General features: G+C 48.1%; 2 protein-coding genes across 5 annotated transcripts in view; one reads left to right on the forward strand and one right to left on the reverse strand.

Moving 5' to 3' along the window:
* The window catches only part of pex14 (peroxisomal biogenesis factor 14), a 54,965-nt gene extending 45,725 nt beyond the window's left edge, over window positions 1–9,240 (reverse strand). For both annotated transcript variants that reach the window (XM_072713365.1, XM_023793476.2), the window contains exons 1-2: window positions 9,098–9,240; window positions 5,766–5,810 (exon numbers count right to left, since the gene is read on the reverse strand). In XM_072713365.1, the coding sequence (XP_072569466.1) occupies window positions 5,766–5,810; window positions 9,098–9,133 (81 nt within the window). In that variant the 5' untranslated portion in view covers window positions 9,134–9,240. The remainder of the gene's footprint in view (window positions 1–5,765; window positions 5,811–9,097) is intronic.
* Window positions 9,241–9,599: 359 nt separating this feature from the next.
* On the forward strand, window positions 9,600–19,138 carry dffa (DNA fragmentation factor, alpha polypeptide). 3 transcript variants are annotated; one of them, XM_023793479.2, is made up of 6 exons: window positions 9,600–9,833; window positions 12,715–12,873; window positions 14,722–14,879; window positions 15,342–15,531; window positions 17,093–17,214; window positions 18,704–19,138. In XM_023793479.2, the coding sequence occupies exons 1-6, from the start codon at window positions 9,827–9,829 to the stop codon at window positions 18,893–18,895; spliced, it is 828 nt and encodes a 275-aa protein (XP_023649247.1). In that variant the 5' UTR covers window positions 9,600–9,826; the 3' UTR covers window positions 18,896–19,138. The 3 variants fall into 3 exon arrangements, with proteins under 3 accessions (XP_023649247.1, XP_023649246.1, XP_023649245.1); XM_023793478.2 differs by lacking the exon at window positions 9,600–9,833 and adding an exon at window positions 10,017–10,292 and having other exon boundaries at window positions 17,096–17,214; XM_023793477.2 differs by lacking the exon at window positions 9,600–9,833 and adding an exon at window positions 10,029–10,292.
* The last annotated feature ends 534 nt before the right edge of the window (window positions 19,139–19,672 follow it).

Here is a 19,672-nt window from a genome sequence, read left to right on the forward strand (position 1 = left end):
TCGAGTGACACCGTGGGCCGAGAGGGACGGGGGCACCCAGACAGGGGTGAGCCAACCAGCACAGTCCTTCATCCTGTCCCGAGTTCACACGGGTGGGGCAAATTTAACAATGGAAAATTAGCGACCTTCAACTGTCGCTGAAGTCCCAGACAGAAATGAAGAGAAAATAAAAATGAAATAAAAAGCGAAACATAGCAAACAATAATTACAAAGAAAAACAGTGGTCTGCATGTCAGATTCCCAACCTCTAAAAAATAAAAAACCATTAAAAAACAGCTCTACTGTAATTAAAACGGGGTCATATTTCTGTCACCTTTTAGGCAAGATGTACGCAATAATGACACGCTCTGCTGTGTGACTCACTCATGAGCGTCGAAATTACAGCCCTGTCACCATATTGTTTACAGTAACGTATTTTCTGGTATTAAAAAGCCCTCAGACACTCACCATAGGCTAATTAAAGTCTCAGTTCTGCTTCATCATGCAGTCTTAAAACGGGTCCTTGTAGTACAGAAAAACACAAAAACACGGAGCTTCCTCGACCCGATTACAGCGTTATGGACGTCCAAGTTCATGAGGGCAGCAAAAAAGAAGAAACTCCAGGATTGGACAACAGCTAAAGGCTCTGACTGCCGAGCCGTCGGCCAAGCCCAGCTCCAACAGCACAAGACAAAGTGCCAAAAGGAGCCTTGACACCCCCAGCAGTCAGGGGGCAGATGCCCAGCTGCGGGCTTCCAAAGAAGGGCCACCCTACAACTCACAACCCCAGGCTGCTCAGTGCCAGGTAGGCCTCGGGAGGAAGCAATGCAATTACATTAAGTAATCTGACAGGTATTAAAGGCAGGAGAAATTGCAGTGATTCTGGAAGAATAATGTTCTTTACGTGTTTCACAGCAGTGTTTACGCCAGTGGTTAAGCACGTGTAGCCCATTCACGCTGCCTGTGTTCTGCGTGCACTGAGCACGTCACGCTCGCCATGTCACAGGGCGGGGGAGCCACAATTAGACAGCAGCTTCCTAGGCACCAGTGGTGAGTTAATTAAGTTGGGGTGGGGGGGTGGGGAGACTCTGATTAGGAGCCCAACAGAAGGCGTGACGGTGGGCCATGCTCGCGCCAATTCAACCGGAGAACGTTAAGAACACTACATGCTGCAGCACGATGCAGCCGAATGCCCAGGGCGCTTCTATGTCCGCTCCTCTACTGACCATCAAACCCGGCTAAAGCGGGACGATCTCAGTGGCCGGCCCCGGCTAAAGCGGGACGGTCTCAGTGGCCGGGCCCCGGCTAAAGCGGGACGGTCTCAGTGGCCGGGCCCCGGCTAAAGCGGGACGGTCTCAGTGGCCGGGCCCCGGCTAAAGCGGGACGGTCTCAGTGGCCGGGCCCCGGCTAAAGCGGGACGGTCTCAGCGGCCGGGCCCCGGCTAAAGCGGGACGGTCTCAGCGGCCGGGCCCCGGCTAAAGCGGGACGGTCTCAGCGGCCGGGCCCCGGCTAAAGCGGGACGGTCTCAGCGGCCGGGCCCCGGCTAAAGCGGGACGGTCTCAGCGGCCGGGCCCCGGCTAAAGCGGGACGGTCTCAGCGGCCGGGCCCCGGCTAAAGCGGGACGGTCTCAGCGGCCGGGCCCCGGCTAAAGCGGGACGGTCTCAGCGGTCGGGCCCGGCTAAAGCGGGACGGTCTCAGCGGTCGGGCCCGGCTAAAGCGGGACGGTCTCAGCGGTCGGGCCCGGCTAAAGCGGGACGGTCTCGCGCGGTCGGCCAAGCAGGCTGCGCAATCCACCTGAAAGAGCCGCTGTTGAGGAAAACAAATTGCTAGAACTGTTGTCTCATCCCCCGATCGCAAACCTACGTTTACAAAAACGGTGAAGCTCTTCTGCTCATGGATCACGTGGGAAAAAGCAGAATTTTATAAGAAGGCAGATGGAACGAAACTGCTCTTAAATGGAGCTGCACAGAAAACAGACGGACGCTGAACTCTGGGACGCCTTCGCAGGACAGTCCGAAGCGAGAATGAGGAGTTCAGCTCTGTGTCATCCCCCCCGCTCATGTGCTAACGCCCCACCCTCAAAGAAAAAAAAAAAACAAAACTATAAAGAAATGTAAATCTAAAGAAAAAGAAAGACAAGCAAGAGACAAGCAGAAGTTGGCTTCCAGAGACGGAGCGAGACCCCCCCACCCGCCTGTGGCTGCAGGCTCACTCGCGCAAGAAGGCCGTGCAGTAAATCTGACGCCCGGCCATAATCATAAAAGGCAATTAGGTGACCCGAGTGCCAGGCGTCCTTGGAACGGCCCGGTCACCACACCACTCCGGAAACGGACCCCCGGGCGATAAACCGGCAGCCTCAGCGTCAGTGTCATTAACCGCCAATGAGCTGCACTTTAAGAACATCATCAGACGGGGTCACTGGCCACTGCCGCACTGCACCCCCCCCTCCCCCCCCGAAAGTGAAACACCTGTCATTTTGTAACTGGGAAAGTATTACCGTTAAAGAGTTAATCTATCAGGACCCCAAAAAAGGCATTTAAAATGGTTTCCACTAAACATGACCCTCGATAAAAAGCCATTTCACGCAGCACTAAGAAGGATGTCTGCACACCAGCTTCAGATATGTCCCCCCTATTACCCCCACAGCCCTTATCCTCCCCCGAGACCAAGATGAACACACAGAGATCCAGAAATGCCCCCCCAAACCCACCAGGTAAATGGAGCGTAGCTGAGCTCCACAGCGCCATCCCTGGTCAGTTACGCACCCTGCAATGGCCGAAAGTCACCCTTCCTGAAGGAAGACTGCAATCACTATAAAAAAGTAATGAGAAAAGAACAGTGGACATATTAAAATGCTGCCTGACCGGCTGAGAGTGCAGCCTGGTCTCGCAGGACCGGACAGGGCCATTCGGAGGCTCCGTGCGTCTGCGGCGAACACATCACAGAAGAAATTAAGCTGACGAAAGGAAACTCCCAGGAAGCATTTAAATCAAGAAAAAAATGATGATGATGTGATTGAATGGCCATAAGCACAGGCCTCACTCTGACAAGGGGGGCGGACGACGTCAGCTGGCCCCCAGGCAAAGATAACACTGTTTTCCCAAACCAAGCATACGAGCAACAGATGTCCACCATCACTCGGGGCAGGGTGGGGCAGGGGGGGCTAGATAAAAGAAGGGAATTAAAGAGGAGAGAAAGGAATTAGAAAAGAGGAGGTGGGAAAAGCAGAAGGGGCAAGCAGGGGGGGCAACGCCAGCAACGGGGGCCCCTGACGGCGGCCATGCACAGGCACGTGTGTGTGTGTGTGTGTGTGTGTGTGCGCGCGTCTGTGTGTGCGCGCGTCTGTGTGTGCGTGCGCGTGCGCGCGTCTGTGTGTGTGCGTGTGTGTGTGCGTGTGTGTGTGCGTGTGTGTGTGTGCGTCTGTGTGTGTGTGCGTCTGTGTGTGTGTGTGTGCGTCTGTGTGTGTGTGTGCGTCTGTGTGTGTGTGTGTGTTTCCCGCCCTCACAGCACCGGGGGGATCCTGCCGTGGCAGCAGAGGGGCTCCGGAAATTCGGAGGCTGCCAAGCCCAAACAGATCACTTCAAAGCGTTCGTCTTTAACGCTCGCTAAATTTTTCATCACAGTCGCCTAATATCCTGGGGAAGGGGAGCGTTTGAAGTTGCCGTGAGACTGGGATGTTCTTCTGACAACTTTCTTTTTTTTTTTTTTTTTATTATCCCCCTCCCCCACTCCCCTCCCCTCCCCCCCCCCATGCCCCAGCCCCGTGAAACACCCCCAAACCCTTTCAACAGCAGGCCAGTGATGTTCGGAGATGCAGCAGGGATACGCAGCAGGGAGGGGGCTGATCCTGTGGGTGGGTGGGTTCTGCCACAAGCTGTACCGCCCACCCCCAAAACCCACCCTTGCTGCTAGTGCACTCTGTACCAACCTGCCACACTTGAACAGGCCAGTCCTCCTCTCCAGCAGGGGGCACCAATGTTAGCCATTTAAGCACTTTCCAGGCACTCTCTCTCTCAGGTATCGGAGGACCTTAACATAAGGTACCTTAAATCATTGATTAGACTGAAGCATTAGATGGCAGGTGCAGGTCCCAGGTACCTTTCATAACCGGAAAACCATAGAAAGTCAAACCTAACATACACTGAAGCTTTTTTTTGTAATTTTTTGCTTGGTTATCGGACCCAAATATCCAGACACCTCATATGAGCCAAGGTGTCCACTGCATGACTTATAAAGTGAGCGGGAGCAAGTGAGGGCAGAGCTTGGTGCCCAGGCCTATCTGATACCATGAGGTGAGTCACAACCCGTTAGGGCTGTCCCCCCCCCTCCAATCTCCCAATGGCAGCCCCATCCTGCTATCCAGCCACAATTCTTTCAGACAAATTTCAATTATTCACCTCGTCCAAATAATTCCTTGTGACAGGAATTATCCTGCACTGTGGTAATCCACTTAACTGGGAAAGAGCAGCTAGTCGAGGGGGGGGGGGTTGGGGGGTTAAAACAAAACAAAAACCAACTTGTCAGCGACTTTCTGAATCAGATGCATCGTCGTCAAGATCTGCTCCTGCTATGAGAAGATGTCTGAGTGTGTCTCTGAGGCAGGGCGCGAGGGGCTGCTGGGTGGGGAGACCAACAGGAGAGCACTAGTGAAAGTCACTATTGGGGTGGGGGGGGCAGTGCCAAGGCTAAGGTCCTGCACTGCCATCTGCAGAAAGGTGCAGGACACTCCCCCCCCGCATCTCCCATTACGCTGCCCTTTGAGATACGGATACAGAGTCGAGGGCAAAGCCTGGGACCTGAGGTGAAGCGGCGGTTTCTAATATCAGCCACAATACTGAAAACGCAACAAAAGTGTCACCGCTGAGGGAAACGAAAGTCACATCAAACTGGCAGCCCTGCCAAAGAGGAACGGCCTGGGCAGGAAAGGATCTCTGAGAATGGAGAGAGCCGGAGAGGATCCGGGGAGGATCCGGCCAGCACCACGAGCTGCCTCTAGCAAAGGGCATGCGGCCGCACAGGTCCGTGGGGCACAAGCGAGTTGGAATCTGTGTCCTCACCTCGCACCACGCTACAATGCCAGCTGATGAAGCCACATTTCAAAACATCTATAAATCTATAAACCTCTCTACCAGCCCTGCAGGACATCTATGCTGAAAGGTGCCGATCCCAGGCCACCAGGATCACCAGGGACTCTAGCCATCCCGCCCACAAGCTGTTCAGGCCACTGAGGTCAGGGAAACGCCTCAAGAACTGAACGGTTTAGGAGAGTTTTTAACCCACAAGCAGTGAGACTCCTCAACCACAGCACATAACGGACAACGACACACACACCACAGTCTTCTACTATCCAGTTCCATAACTTATAAAATATCTGCACTTTATGGCACACCTACAGTGAGATTTATATCTTCACAGTGCAATCTGTATACAGTGCAATTTATACTTTCACAGTGCAGTGTTCTGTATACTATTGTGTATTATATATATTTTATCTTTCTGTGATGTTGGTACTTATTCCTTTTGTATGTATAGCACAGCCGGGGCACTTTTTGCCAGAAAAAGCATTTCGCTGTATGTTGTAGCAGCTATAACTACATGTGACAAATAAAGAATCTATCTATCTAAATGGGCTCTGCAATAAATGTTCCTGAGTTTTGCCCTACGAAGCTGAGGGTTGATCAGGATGGAGGTACAATCTTACAGATTTATACAATTATGCAGCTTCATGAGTTCACACTGGGTTATTCAGTCAGACATGTGCAGTGAGCACAGTACTAAAGTCTTACCAGCGCTTCTCTCGGTTCCGCGTCTTCTTTGGACAGGGCAGTGGTCTGGAAATAACAGGAGATTTGTGTTAGAATGCAGCCATCTAGTGGCCGCACTAGGCATTGCGCCCTTATTCGCCGACTATATTAAAATGCGGTTACAGCAGGGGTGGCCAATCTTACCCGCAAAGGGCCGCTGTGTATGCAGGTTTGTCGCAGCAACTCCCTAATTAGGTCACTAATTAGAGGACTGATTGGCTGAAGAGTCCTCACACCTGGGTTTGAACAGCTGACCTAAAGGTTACCCCAAAAACCTGCACACACACCGGCCCTTTGCGGATAAGACAGGCCACCGCTGGGTTACATGAAGCCACGTAAAGGCACAAACTGGATGAAAACACAAGATCCTACAATTGGTTAAAAAAAAACCAACACATTCATCACGTGACATTTCTTAGAGGGAGCACAAGCCAACCCCCCTACCCCCCCCCCCCCCGCCTACAATCACCACGCCTACAATCTCCAGCGTACATCCCTGAGGGAACACGAGCCTGAGCCGCTTGGGCCACCCAGCTGAGAAGAAGAAAAAACCAAATGACCACAAGAGCAGAAGCACCCTATAAAGAAAGGGTGGGGGCAGAGATCGATCATGTGGTCTGGCTTCAGTTTATTTCAGTCATTTAAGTACAATAGGCTAAGATAACAAAGGAGAAGAAATCCAGCGATATGCATACAGGTACCGTAAAACTTCAGCATTAGAGGAGTTTACATCGTAACCAGAGGGGTGTTCATCCTGAACAATGGTTTAAACTTCATTAAACCACTGATCATTTCTCCATGTTGTCAGCCACGCCGGTGTCCAGGCGACCTGTGGCAGCACCTTCATACAGCATCACTCAGATGAAATAAACTCTATATTTCCATGTTTGCAATCCTACGTGGGCCCAAGCCAGGCCGAGGAGCGACACATGGTCCGACCCCCCAGTGTGAGCAGCACAGTCCAAGGACACAGTCTAAGGACACAGTCTAAGGAGGACACTGGGATCTGTCATTTGGCAGATTTGAATCCCAATACAAAATAAGCAACAGAGATATTCATCTTCCAGTTACAGCTGCCACACGACATGAGTAACAAGTTAAAATGATGAAGGAACCTTATTTACTCTCATACACTTGAAGAGTCACCTGGTCTGATTTTTTTTAACACACTAGGGCCGTTATCACAAAAGCTCTGCGGGTCCAGCAGTCCACCATCAATTCTGTACCAATAAAACGACTCCGAAGGTTAAGTCTAAGGAAAATGTTTTGACCCACACATAACTGCATCCTACAGGCTGCTGTGGTGACAGACATGCCCCTCATCCAATCAACGGCGCCTATCCAGCACAGTACCATAGCACATGCCCCTCATCCAATCAACGGCGCCTATCCAGCACAGTACCATACCACATGCCCCTCATCCAATCAACGCCGCCTATCCAGCACAGTACCATACCACATGCCCCTCATCCAATCAACGCCGCCTATCCAGCACAGTACCATACCACATGCCCCTCATCCAATCAACGCCGCCTATCCAGCATGGTACCATACCAGTGGCTGCATTTAAAGGAATCAATACCTATACCACCTATATCTGAAAGAAATTAATCTCCAACTGATGGCACGTAATCCAGGTCTTCCGAAAAGCAGTGCTTCTGTTAAGTTATAAATATCCATAGATTACTGATTGATTACTGATTACATAGATTGATCCAAGTTAAGTTCAGAGACCAAAGACCACAGATCAAACAGCTATACCTCTCCAAGTTATTTTTTCACAATGCAAAGACAGACACTATTGCATCTGGCAGCTTTTGTCTGAAGAGGTAGTAAATATCAAGCATGGTCAATCAAGCTGTCACTTACGTTACTTAAAAGACAGAAAGCTCACATCCAAAGTAATTTGTCTTCTCATGGGACTGACTTTTGCACACCACTACACATCAACAAAGTTAATCATTTCTATAAAACCAAAAGTACAACAGCATTCTGTCAGCAACAGGTACAGCTGCTTAGTCCTGACAGCATTTCTATTTCAAGGGCAGAGGGAACAAAAGTGTTAGCAGTGACCTATAAGGGCAACACTCTTGTTGTAACACTGACGGTCATATTGACTGGTCAAAGATCGCCGATGTGCTTCCAGCTTCAGGTCATCAAACCCTGACGAAAAAAAACAACCTAGACACTGACACTCGGTATTGCATGTATAATTAAAATGGCCCAGTCTGTTATCTGTAACAAGAGCTCAAAAGGCTTCTCCGGATTGCACAAGACTGCAGTCAGGACCACAGTTTGTGCGTTTTGGGGTCAATACCGACACTGACCCAGAAAAGCTGAGCCTAATGCTGTTCACCCACAGTGGATTAAGTCTCCACTAACTACCAAACCACTTAAATATCAAAATACCAATAAAATGCTTAACTACAGAAAGCAGATTTATAAAACACCGAGGCTGAATTAAAATGAATTAGTGAATCTGTTGCTAAATTGGTTAAATAGATGTCCATATACAGTACGTTAATACAACCCAACAGGTGGATTATACAAACCGTAGTGTATTGCGCGTGAAGACCTTTTTCTCTTAAAAGCAAATTAAAAGGACATGTCCTAAAGTAAGCAGAGATACCCAGCGGCTCCTCCACGCAGGCATGGTGAAGCACACTGAAGGTTTTCTGAACACCGACATTTTATCACTTCGTCATGCCGGTAATGGTTAACTGCTTTGGGGTGCTTAGATCATCACTGAACAATTAGCCTGTAACCATAACCCTGATCCGCGCACGAAGAGCCGGCATGTTGCCTGTAACATCCTCCTCTTCCTACACGAATTAAGAAAATGGCTAAGATTATGTTAAACATATCTGGGCTGACTGGTTTACAGTCCTCATGTGCATCCAAAAGCCGCTGCAGCAGCCCAGCGCGGGCAAAGCGGACCACCGCCACGCCGCTCCGCAGGACGCTACATGGCGTTTATAGCGCCGCGCCGCGGCCCGACACGCCGTCCACACTCGGCTTCCGGGGGGCTACTTTACGGCGTTAACCAGTCGGGCATAAAACTTCTTTGCGTTTTTTTTCCTGGAGGGGAATCCAACACGGAAACGCCACTCGGCCTGCACCTGTCAAACGCGGGGACGGGAAGGTGAAGCACTCCGCTGGGTAACTTTGTTGTCTTTTTTGAGCCCCCCACCCCTCCCAACGCTAGCACAAACTGAATCCTGCCGTATCGCGGGTGCTAACGAGGAAAAAAAGAGACACGGACATTACGACTCATGAAGAATGCATGCTGGAATTAAAGCGTTTAAACACACAACCTGCGCCTGCTGCTCGGCTTGCTCGGAAGGCGCCATCTTCCCCAGCCTGTGCAGGCCGGCCCGTCGGACCCCGATCAGCGCGCGCCGGCAGGCCGGCTAATGGAGTGACGAGTCGGAGACGCTCCGGAGACATACGAGACGCCTCGCTCCCGCACCGCTCCGGCATGTCAGCGTTTGCTTTGCCTGGATTTGGAAGCGTGACGCAATTCCCCTAAAAATCAGACATAATTCTGCTACATGAGGGCGTCCCCAAGAAGTTTGCGGTCTTAACATATATTTCGTTGAAAAAAAGTACGTGCAACATCTCATAAAAAACATTGAACTTATTTTTTATTTAACTCTCTGCAACAATTTACGCATGCGTACTCCTAGTATTACTCTGAGTGGAGCGGAAACCCCCGCTTAGAAAGTTAAAGACGGATATAACATGAGAGTTGGCCATCTGGATAAAAAAAAAACTGTCTTTGAGTTCTGGAAGCAGGAGGCTGTTTCTGATCGGAAGTCCTGTTGCGACGATTCAACATCCGACTCGAATTTAGGAGAAGGGTCGAAGTCGTCACTGATCTAGTCTCCCGTTAAGTTATTATTATTGTAATTTTTTAATGTTATGAACTGATCAACTTCAGTTAGGCTTACCTAAATTCTTAAATAGTTTTTGCAGCGGAAAATAAAAACGATGACTTGTTATGGACAAAATGAATGTGTTTTTACTTAAATTAAGATACTTCAATGCGTGGTAAACTTGTTAAAATTGCTTTTATTCCGAGCTGAATTGTATCGTATTTGAGCAGAATGGTATGGGATCGTTGCTGAAATCTTTTTGTAAATAGTGTAGGCTACCTAGATGCGTGTATCGTCTGAGAGGGAGGGAGACGCCGTGTGTGTACTGTATATATATAGGCCTGTTTTTCCACTACATTTCCCATAAGCCCATTTTCAATAAAAAATAAAAAAAACGAAGGGAAACAACCAGTGGACATTGCACGAGTAGGGCTGTCCAGAATTTCGTCTTCTTTTGTCGTTCTTTTTTCCTTCTTTTTTTTTTTAAGTACTTAATCGCTGTTAATTTGTTGGGGGGTGGGGGAGGGCGTGGAAATATCAATGTCAGAGTTAAAACCTTGTAAAGTGTGTAATCACAGCCGTGAGGATACGTTCGGGCTGGCGGTGCCGTCTTTGGCACAGCTTAAAGCCAGAGGTGAGTGTGCTTACGAGCGGCAGCTGCACCGCGCTCAATGTTATTGTTATTTTAGGGTCATTTGGACTAATGCAGTCTGAATAAGGGGGGCTTCACTGACGGGTTCCATTAGAAAGCGACTCCCCAAAGTTTGGCGCCACGTTTAAAAGATAACCTTGCGCATTGGGCGCTTTTGGGGTTTAAATTTTGATAACTATTAAACGCGCCCGTTTCAGGTTTCGTTTTGAAGACTAATGTGTGACTTCGCTCTTCCTAATTGCGTGCCGAACTCATGTTTGTGTGTCATGTACAGACTTGACGTGCAGAGGCAGTAAGCTTCATCTTCTTCATTCCTAAAATGCGTATAAGCGGCGTATGTCTGACACAATGGAACCAATATACCCTGATGTAAACTGTCAAAAAACTCATCAGAAATGGGATTACGGATTAGATCGATTTATCTTGCGTGTAAACATAGGCGCAAATAAAGGTTTTTTTTTTCGTGTTACGTGTTCTTGATGGGCATGATTAGTGTTTTCATTACTGTATGAAAGGTGGGGTCCGATATTACGAAGCAGGATTCCCTAAATAGCTGGGCGACTTGTCTGATTTAAGTGTAAATGGAATTGATCTTCGTTCACTTACATTAGTAGTCTATGGCAAGCCGTTTTAGCTTTAATTCATTTGTAGAGGATCTAACAAATTGTTATAAATAGTTACAGTGCAAATTCTTGATATCAGAATTTCAATTGTAACTAGTTACAATAATTTTTAACTAGTTAAAATACCAATTTCTGACATCAGGAATTCAATTTTAATTGGTCAAAATGCCAATTGCTGATTTCAGGATTTTTAACTAGCTGAGAATTCAATTTTTGATATCAGGAATTCAGTTGTAACTAGTTATATATTCAGTTTAAATTATTTTTAAATTTAAAGTTTTATAGTTTTATTTTAACTAGTTCAAATTCCAACTCATTGAAAGAATCGGGGAAAAATGCTTTGAATCTTGCTAGCTGAAATAGAATTTCTGATATTGAGAACTGGCATTGTAACTAGTTAGAATTGAATTTGTGAAATCCTCTAGATAGGAAGGAATAAAATTTTATGAAGCTTGCCGCCAGATTCCTTGTTTTGCTGGATACCTTGTCGGATTTCGGGTACCCCGCTGTAAAGTATCTTACTGTACATCTAGCCCAGACATCTCACATTTAGCCTAACATTTAGTTAACCGGCTAAGCAGGAAATCCTGCTTCGTGATACAGTCCCAAGAACACAGTGTTTCACGTGTAAGTAGCTTCAATAAGCAACATTGACCTTACATTTTTTCCCCACACACACACGGGGCCAACTCGTTTTTTACACAGTTGCTTAGTGCCCCCTGAATTACTTGCACTGCAGAGGAAGTGAAATGATCATTAATAGGGTGGGTAGGGGGCCTCTCAAGCAAAGCTTTGCCTAGCAGGGTGGGGGACATTCTGGAATGCATTCATCAGTTCCAATCTAAACCAGGAAATGGAACTGGAGTTGGAACCGGAAAACAAACTTTGGGGAACAGATTTGGAATTGAATTGCAATTTGAGGGAGATTTAAATTCCAACTGCATTCCGGAATGGACCCAACCCTGTTGCCTAGGGCCCCTGAAAAGGTAGAGCCGGCCCTGGATACACAGACGTTTTCCTTGCGTAAGAGTAATTGATAAATAATACAACTTTGTAGTGGTTTAGTTTTTTTTTTAAATGAAGAGGGCAGATTAGATCATGAACATAACCGAGGGCATAGGAACGGGGGTCTACCCCCCAATATCTAATTTGGCTTCATTCATTTCTCCAATAAATAGGCCCTTGTATTTAAATTAAGTTGCACCCCAACAATATCAAACTCTTCCCTGTGCCATAGTGCATAACCATATATGATTTGCAATAAAATACAATATAAAAAAGTAAAATGCAAAATGATAAAATACTATGCAAAACTTTAACACAGTCACTGCAACCTTTTGCAGAGCAATTCTATTTTTAGATGGGGTTGCCTGGTTTAGCAACATTCCTCTTAAAGCATCTGCACGGGGCATGAAGTCTGTTCATGTGTCTGTGAAAACATTTCTGTTACAATTCAGACTTTTTTATGGACGCATGCTGAGGCGAGTCTGTTTATGGCAATGTTACTCAACCTGGTCGTCAGGGTCCACAGACGGTCCACGTTTCTGCTTCCTCCCAGCTCCTAGCCAATCAAGGATTCCAAATACTTGGTACAGCTGTGCTGGGAGTTGGGAGGGAGTGAAAACATGGACCGTCTGGCAGTCCCCAAAGAGCGGGTTGAGAAACGATGGTTTATGGTGATACTGCGTTTTAAAGTGCAGTAGTTTTTTCATGCTTAGAATCTTATTCATTGAGGATGCATATGCATTTTAAATTAAATGTAAGCTCTCCCCCGCTGTAAGGATGTGAGACTTTGGGGTTCCGTGCCGATGCCCCCGTCTCTGTAGTCCTGGAAGAGGATGGGACCATCGTGGAGGATGAAGCCTACTTCCTGTGCTTGCCTCCCAACACCAAATTCATGCTTTTGCATGATAAGGACAGATGGTCGGCCAAAACGAAAGGTGGGTGTCCTGGTCTCCTGATATGCCTGAAGAAGAGGCTCCCGCATGTTTGTGCTGCCAGGAGGTTGGAGGGCTGAGGTCAGGTCCAGGAGCATCAGCAGAACTCGATTATGCAGCTTCCTCATACAGCCAAAGGCCCAGCTTCTCTTTAATAGATGTCAACAGCTGACACTCAGAAGGCATGTAGCATATTATCGTTATACAACGGCTGCCTGTTAAGCATAAGTGTCTAGAACACAAACCTGGATGTATCCTTAGGGGTGCTACTCAGATCCCTGGATGAGTAAGTCCAGTAGTTACTCAATTACATACAGGCTCACAAAGTCTCAGAACTCTTGCTTAATTCTGTAATAATGTTCCAGATTTATTGGTTTCATAACAAAAGTCCATTGACAAGCAATGTTTAACATCTGTACATATTTCTTTTTATGTGTCATAATTTTTATGACTGAATCATTCAGTTCTGTTCTTGCCATTTTGCTCTTAATTAGATTTGTAGTCATTGGCTCCCAAAGGGATACTAAACAGAAATGTTTGGTGTTTTATGTTATTGCAGAGGTGTTACTAATTAAAAAGCACCCAGTGAGACTGCTAGTCAATGAACTTTTTTTTAACTCTGAACTGCTCTTTTAGATTTGGGTTTCAAGTTATTACTACCTGTAATTAAGATTTTGTTCCTTCCTTACAGTAGTACTATGATTATGGGACTCAAACCAGCAACCTTCATGTTTTAATGTCCGCCGTGTTCCTCCTCTGCTCCTCCCTGCTCGTACGGTTTAATGTCCGCCGTGTTCCTCCTCTGCTCCTCCCTGCTCGTACGGTTTAATGTCCGCCGTGTTCCTCCTCTGCTCCTCCCTGCTCGTATGGTTTAATGTCCGCCGTGTTCCTCCTCTGCTCCTCCCTGCTCGTACGGTTTAATGTCCGCCGTGTTCCTCCTCTGCTCCTCCCTGCTCGTACGGTTTAATGTCCGCCGTGTTCCTCCTCTGCTCCTCCCTGCTCGTACGGTTTAATATCCGCCGTATTCCTCCTCTGCTCCTCCCTGCTCGTACGGTTTAATGTCCGCCGTGTTCCTCCTCTGCTCCTCCCTGCTCGTACGGTTTAATGTCCGCCGTGTTCCTCCTCTGCTCCTCCCTGCTCGTACGGTTTAATGTCCGCCGTGTTCCTCCTCTGCTCCTCCCTGCTCGTACGGTTTAATGTCCGCCGTGTTCCTCCTCTGCTCCTCCCTGCTCGTACGGTTTAATGTCCGCCGTGTTCCTCCTCTGCTCCTCCCTGCTCGTACGGTTTAATGTCCGCCGTGTTCCTCCTCTGCTCCTCCCTGCTCGTACGGTTTAATGTCCGCCGTGTTCCTCCTCTGCTCCTCCCTGCTCGTACGGTTTAATGTCCGCCGTGTTCCTCCTCTGCTCCTCCCTGCTCGTACGGTTTAATGTCCGCCGTGTTCCTCCTCTGCTCCTCCCTGCTCGTACGGTTTAATGTCCGCCGTGTTCCTCCTCTGCTCCTCCCTGCTCGTACGGTTTAATGTCCGCCGTGTTCCTCCTCTGCTCCTCCCTGCTCGTACGGTTTAATGTCCGCCGTGTTCCTCCTCTGCTCCTCCCTGCTCGTACGGTATAATGTCCGGCGTACCTCTTCTTCTCCTCCCTGCTCGTACGGTTTAATGTCCGCCGTGTTCCTCCTCTGCTCCTCCCTGCTCGTACGGTTTAATGTCCGCCGTGTTCCTCCTCTGCTCCTCCCTGCTCGTACGGTTTAATGTCCGCCGTGTTCCTCCTCTGCTCCTCCCTGCTCCTCCCTGCTCGCATGCCTCTTGCTTCCCGTGGGGCTGTTTGCTGACCGCTGGCTTCTTGTTGCTTGCAGTTGATGGCGGCACTGCCTGGCTGAAGCAGGAGTCGGTAGAGCTGGCCTCGGACTGCGTGGACAGCAAGGTGCCTGGTGCTGAGCCCTGGCATGAGCTGGCAGTGAGGCTGAGCCACGACCTGGCCGGCGTCATACTCATGTCTGAAGAGGAGCTCCAGGTGCCTTTTGAAAAACCTATATGTGCAAAATATAGTCAAGAAGAAGCACTTTTATCCCCAAAAGTCTGCTTCGACAGTTTTACCCTGAGTGAATAACATCATACCGAGGAATTTCATGTAAATTTAGCCTAAGAACCATACCTACTGCGGTAATGCTGTTTGTATGCTGTAAGCCGTTTTCCTGCAAACCCAAGGTCAACTGTTACATTTAAATGAATCTTGATTCCATGGATGAGTGTAGAAAATTGCTGTGGGAAATGGACCCTTGAAGACGGGGCGATGATGGGGTTTACAGTGAGGTGGGGGGGAAGGTAGGGGTGGGGGGAGCCGAGAACATGATGGTGGTATGGAGGTTTTGAGAGGATTCCTGATTGGTTCGTTTCGGTGTGTCTTCTGTGTGTGTGTGTGTGTGTGTGTGTGTGTGTGTGTGTGTGTGTGTGTGTGTGTGTGTGTGTGGCCCAGACCCTGGTGGACGTGCCATCTTCAGACTTGGCAACAGCTCTGGGTTTCCAGGTGGATAAAGTACGCATGCTCCAGGAAGCCCTGCAGGGGGCGCTAGACCGCAGGGAAGAGCAACGGCAAGCGAAGGAGCTACTCCAACTGTACCTGAAATCTGTGGAGCAGGAGGGCAGCCAAGCACCCAGCCGGGGAGGTATGACGCTGCTCCACAAAGAGCAAGATGGAGGACCATGAATGCAACTTCAGCGCCTTTTAGTGAAAGATCATAGCTCAAAAATCCATTCATTGATCTTCCAACCTCATACTCAGTACTGGAACTTCCCCAGGAAGCTCAGAACACAAGGCAGACCCCCTTGGATGGTATGCTAACCTGGGGTGTCTCAGTAGGTAACAGTCTAGCACTTCACACACTCTAGGGCTGGGGGTTCGAAGTCTGCACACAGTGTGTCTCTGTCTCATGTCCCCCCCCCCGCCCTGCAATTCTGACCAGGATTAGCGGTTAAAAGATGAATAGTTTTCCTCTTGAGCTAAAGCAAAGTGGTATGTTTGCCAACATTAGCTATCCAACATTGGATCTTCGCAGTGGTGACCAGCGAAGCTGAATGTTACTCCTAATGAGCATAGTTGCAGTTTTGGGGCTATGAGGTCAGCTGTCCACTAGGTGGAGCCAGAGAACGAGATTTGCCCAGCTTTGGGTTTTCTTAACCTGCAGCCGAGTAGCACAGGAGTGTGGGGCTTGAATCCTGCTTTGTGTGTGTGGTGTTTACATGTTCCCATGTTGTGTGGGTTGCTCCAAGGTTTCTTTTGCAGTCCAAAAGCATGCTGTTAGTATAATTGGCATTTCAGAATTGCCCAGTGCGTGCATATCGTGTCTTATTGTGTGCAGTCTGCAGACCAATTTTAGAGTGACTGTGACCCTGCACTGGATAAAGGTTAGGAAGCTGTATGCAGTTAGTCATGTGTTTTGGCAGTGAACGGCAGGGGTGATTTTTAATAGAAAGTTAATTACAGTGAGGGGCACTGGGCTTGGAGATGGGGGCCTTGTGCGGCTGTCAGTTTGGGGTTGAGCCCAGGCAGCAGGAAAGGGCCCCTACTGCGGCCCCTAATGCGGCCCCTAACTGCGCCGTGATTTAATCCTTTTGATTTACTCCCCTGTCACTCGCCCCCTTCACAACTGCGCCCCTGCTTTCCAAAAAAACCTGATGTGCGGGGAGCTTTAAAGGGCGCCATTTATTAAAGTCATCAATATTTAAGTCCTTTGTTACGAAAAGGGAACAGAGTTATTAAATATCAGAAATATTAAAGGGTGCAGGGACAAGCCGTTAAAGATTGGGATATGGAAACCTTCCCTGCACAAAACTTTCTTCTTGGGGGGGGGGGGGGGGGTTAGTTTAGTTTAGTTTAGTTTAGTTTAGAGTCCCATGCATTGCATCTCTAGCAGGACCCAAACAGAGTTCTGAAGATCCTGGCTAGATTTTGGACCTGGGGGTGCATGGGGGGGGGGGTATTTTTCTTTACTATTGAGAATATGTAACATGTGGCCTGAGAGTGACACACTGTGACCCCATAGCAGATAAGCCGTATGGATGAGGGAGGGTCGGCGCGTTGAATTCGACCCACCGGTGACCTTGGTGTGTCTGTTGCCGCCCCCCCTAACCTTATTGGGCACCTTAATCTGATCAGGCCATTGAACACTGTGATCACTGTTGACATGAACGTAACAGCAGAGCGTGAGAGACGTGTCCTTTCTGCAGCAGATGTGACCGATTCAGTAGAGCGGCCAGCGGATGGCACGTCGACGTTCAGCGCCAGGACCCTGATGGTCCTGAAGGGCAAGACCAGTCCTGAGACACGGCTCTCCAACCAGGAGCTGCAGGTACTTCACTCACCATCTGGACAGGTGGTTTCACCTTTTTTCTGTTACTGGCATTTTCAAAGCGTAAGTGTTTTACACATTGGATAGAGAAGCTAACCATTTGCCGAATAAATGATTGACACTTCAGGGTGCTTAGATTTACAGCCCTGTTTCTAGATTTCTCCCGCATTGTAAGTACCTGTGGGACATGTGACCTGACCTCTTATATGAAGATGAGCTTTCAAGCTCTGCACACAAGGTGGCGCTGTCCACTTGTCTCTAGTCTCATTGAGAGTGAAGTGAAGGTGATTAGTTGTCATTGTTGACATACCACAGTGCACCACAGTGACATATGTCTTCTGCATTTAACCCATATTGGATATTGTGATATCGAAGGGGGCAGCTAATTCAGCATTTATCATTATGCAAATATTTGTAGGATTTTTTTTGTGTCTTATGGGTTGGGAACCCATTTGGTAGAGTGATACACGTATGATTACACAACCATTCATTATGCAACATTAATGCAGTTTATTGTAACGCATCCGACTGATGTTACTCTACAGATCCTATATAAATCCCTGCGGTCGTCGCGATAAGGCAGTTTCTCCGCTGATTTTTAGAGGAGCTCATATCATAGCCTAGCTGACATTACCAGGACCTGAAAGTGATGTATTTCTCATCCCGAGTTGGTTTCTGTCATTTCGGGAGTGAGATCTGTTCTTGTGAGTTTCGTTTTATTACGTTTCTCTTGTATGCTGCCCGAGGGTGTAATTCCTAAGTGAGACACAGGCCCCCTCTTCCTCTCTTCCTCTCTTCTCACTTCAATTTCTCCACTCGTGTGCAGTGACCAGATGAGTTTCTGCCAGGGTTCACTGCAGCTGTTTGAGAGGCTGTCGGAGGCACTCTCTCCAAAAGGGGGCGCCGTAGCTCTGGGGCCTGTCACTCCAGTGCTGCTCCCTCATTATGTTCCATCGCCTGTCCTGTTTGTCCCGCAAATGATGGTTTCTGAGGTGACCTCTTGCATTCAGAGTATCACGTTTATGATCATACGTCCAGGGTGTCCTTGCGTTATTTCTGAAATGACATGCATATGCCGAGTCCTTATAGTTAAACTTTGGGGGGGGGTAATGCTTTTAGCATAAGTGTGATTTAATAAAGGTCATGGGGGACATCTTCCTGTTTCAAAGAGGAGGCGGAAGACTGGATGCCATTGGCCAGATCTGATGTTTGTGTGTCGTGCTCATATTGTGGTGGACAGAATTTTGTGTTGGGATGCAGTCAGCAGGAGCCTGGTTTTCTTCTGGAAGATTCCACACAGTAAACCACTGATCCCTTCAGTACATTTCAGCCAAAACACTCTGATTAATCTTCCCCACAGCCCTTTATCGTGACCATAAAATGTAAATGTTTAGAAGATCATTTTAAAAACCGGAGCAGATCTGTCACTCTCTGCTGGGTGTCACTGCAGGCCTGTCTCGCTGTCCCCCCCCCCCCCCCCCCCACACAGATGGTGGTGAATGTGGGTGTGGCCTCTGTGGCGTCAGCGCTCGGCTGGAGCAGTGAAAGGAGCGCCGCCCTGGTGGCGACTTGTGAGGAAGAGCTGAAGAGCCGCTTGGATGTAGTGCAGGCCGCACGGTCTCTAAGCAACCGATCCCAGAATCCCCCAGGGGGCGGGGTCCAGGTGAAGCGCAGGAAGTAGCCCTCCAGTGGAAGCTGGGGGTGACCACATCCTCTGACATGTCTCACAAGCGCACAGATATCAGTTGTTTGTGCAGATAGGTGTTTTTGCACCAGAAACTGAAGGTATGCAGCTGCGTACTGAGACCACTTTGTTTCTGGCTGCTTGTTTCCCCGTTTCTGCGTAGGACTGAGAAAAACAAGCTGCTGTAAATTTGTAAGCAATTTGTCTAAACAAATAAATAAATTGACTTTAATATTGAAAGCCTTTTGTTTGTATTCACTGAAACCATTGTAAAACAATTTGCTTTATTCAGTTCCCTGTTAACTGCTTCAAAGCAGCTCAGAATAGATATTTTGTAGCATTTTGCCTATTTTTCTCCTTCCAGTGACCAAGGCACAGACTTAGTACCGGATGCATTCAATCATGTTACATTGCTTCCCGTTTTAGGACGGTTAAAAGAAAGATATAACATTATGGACAGCAGTAACAGGCAGAATGCTTATCTTTAAAAAAAAAAAAAGCAGTACAAAATTTATCATGTATGTAAATCTGAAGGCATTGACAGCATTGGGATTCATAGAGTTTTATAATTCACACTGTTCCATTTATCTATTGAGCTGGGAATTACACTAACATTGATCATTACCTTGCAGCACTGAAGGGCTCTCGCTGTTCTGCCCCCTTTTGCCATTTGTTCAGGTTAGTCAATAATGGTGACCTTTGCTGTTATTATAATACATGCAGGGTCCTGATTCATGTGCTTAACTTCTGCCACTGTTCTGTCCCACCCGCTAA

Source organism: Paramormyrops kingsleyae, chromosome 6, assembly GCF_048594095.1.
Source record: "Paramormyrops kingsleyae isolate MSU_618 chromosome 6, PKINGS_0.4, whole genome shotgun sequence".
Taxonomy (NCBI): domain Eukaryota; kingdom Metazoa; phylum Chordata; class Actinopteri; order Osteoglossiformes; family Mormyridae; genus Paramormyrops; species Paramormyrops kingsleyae.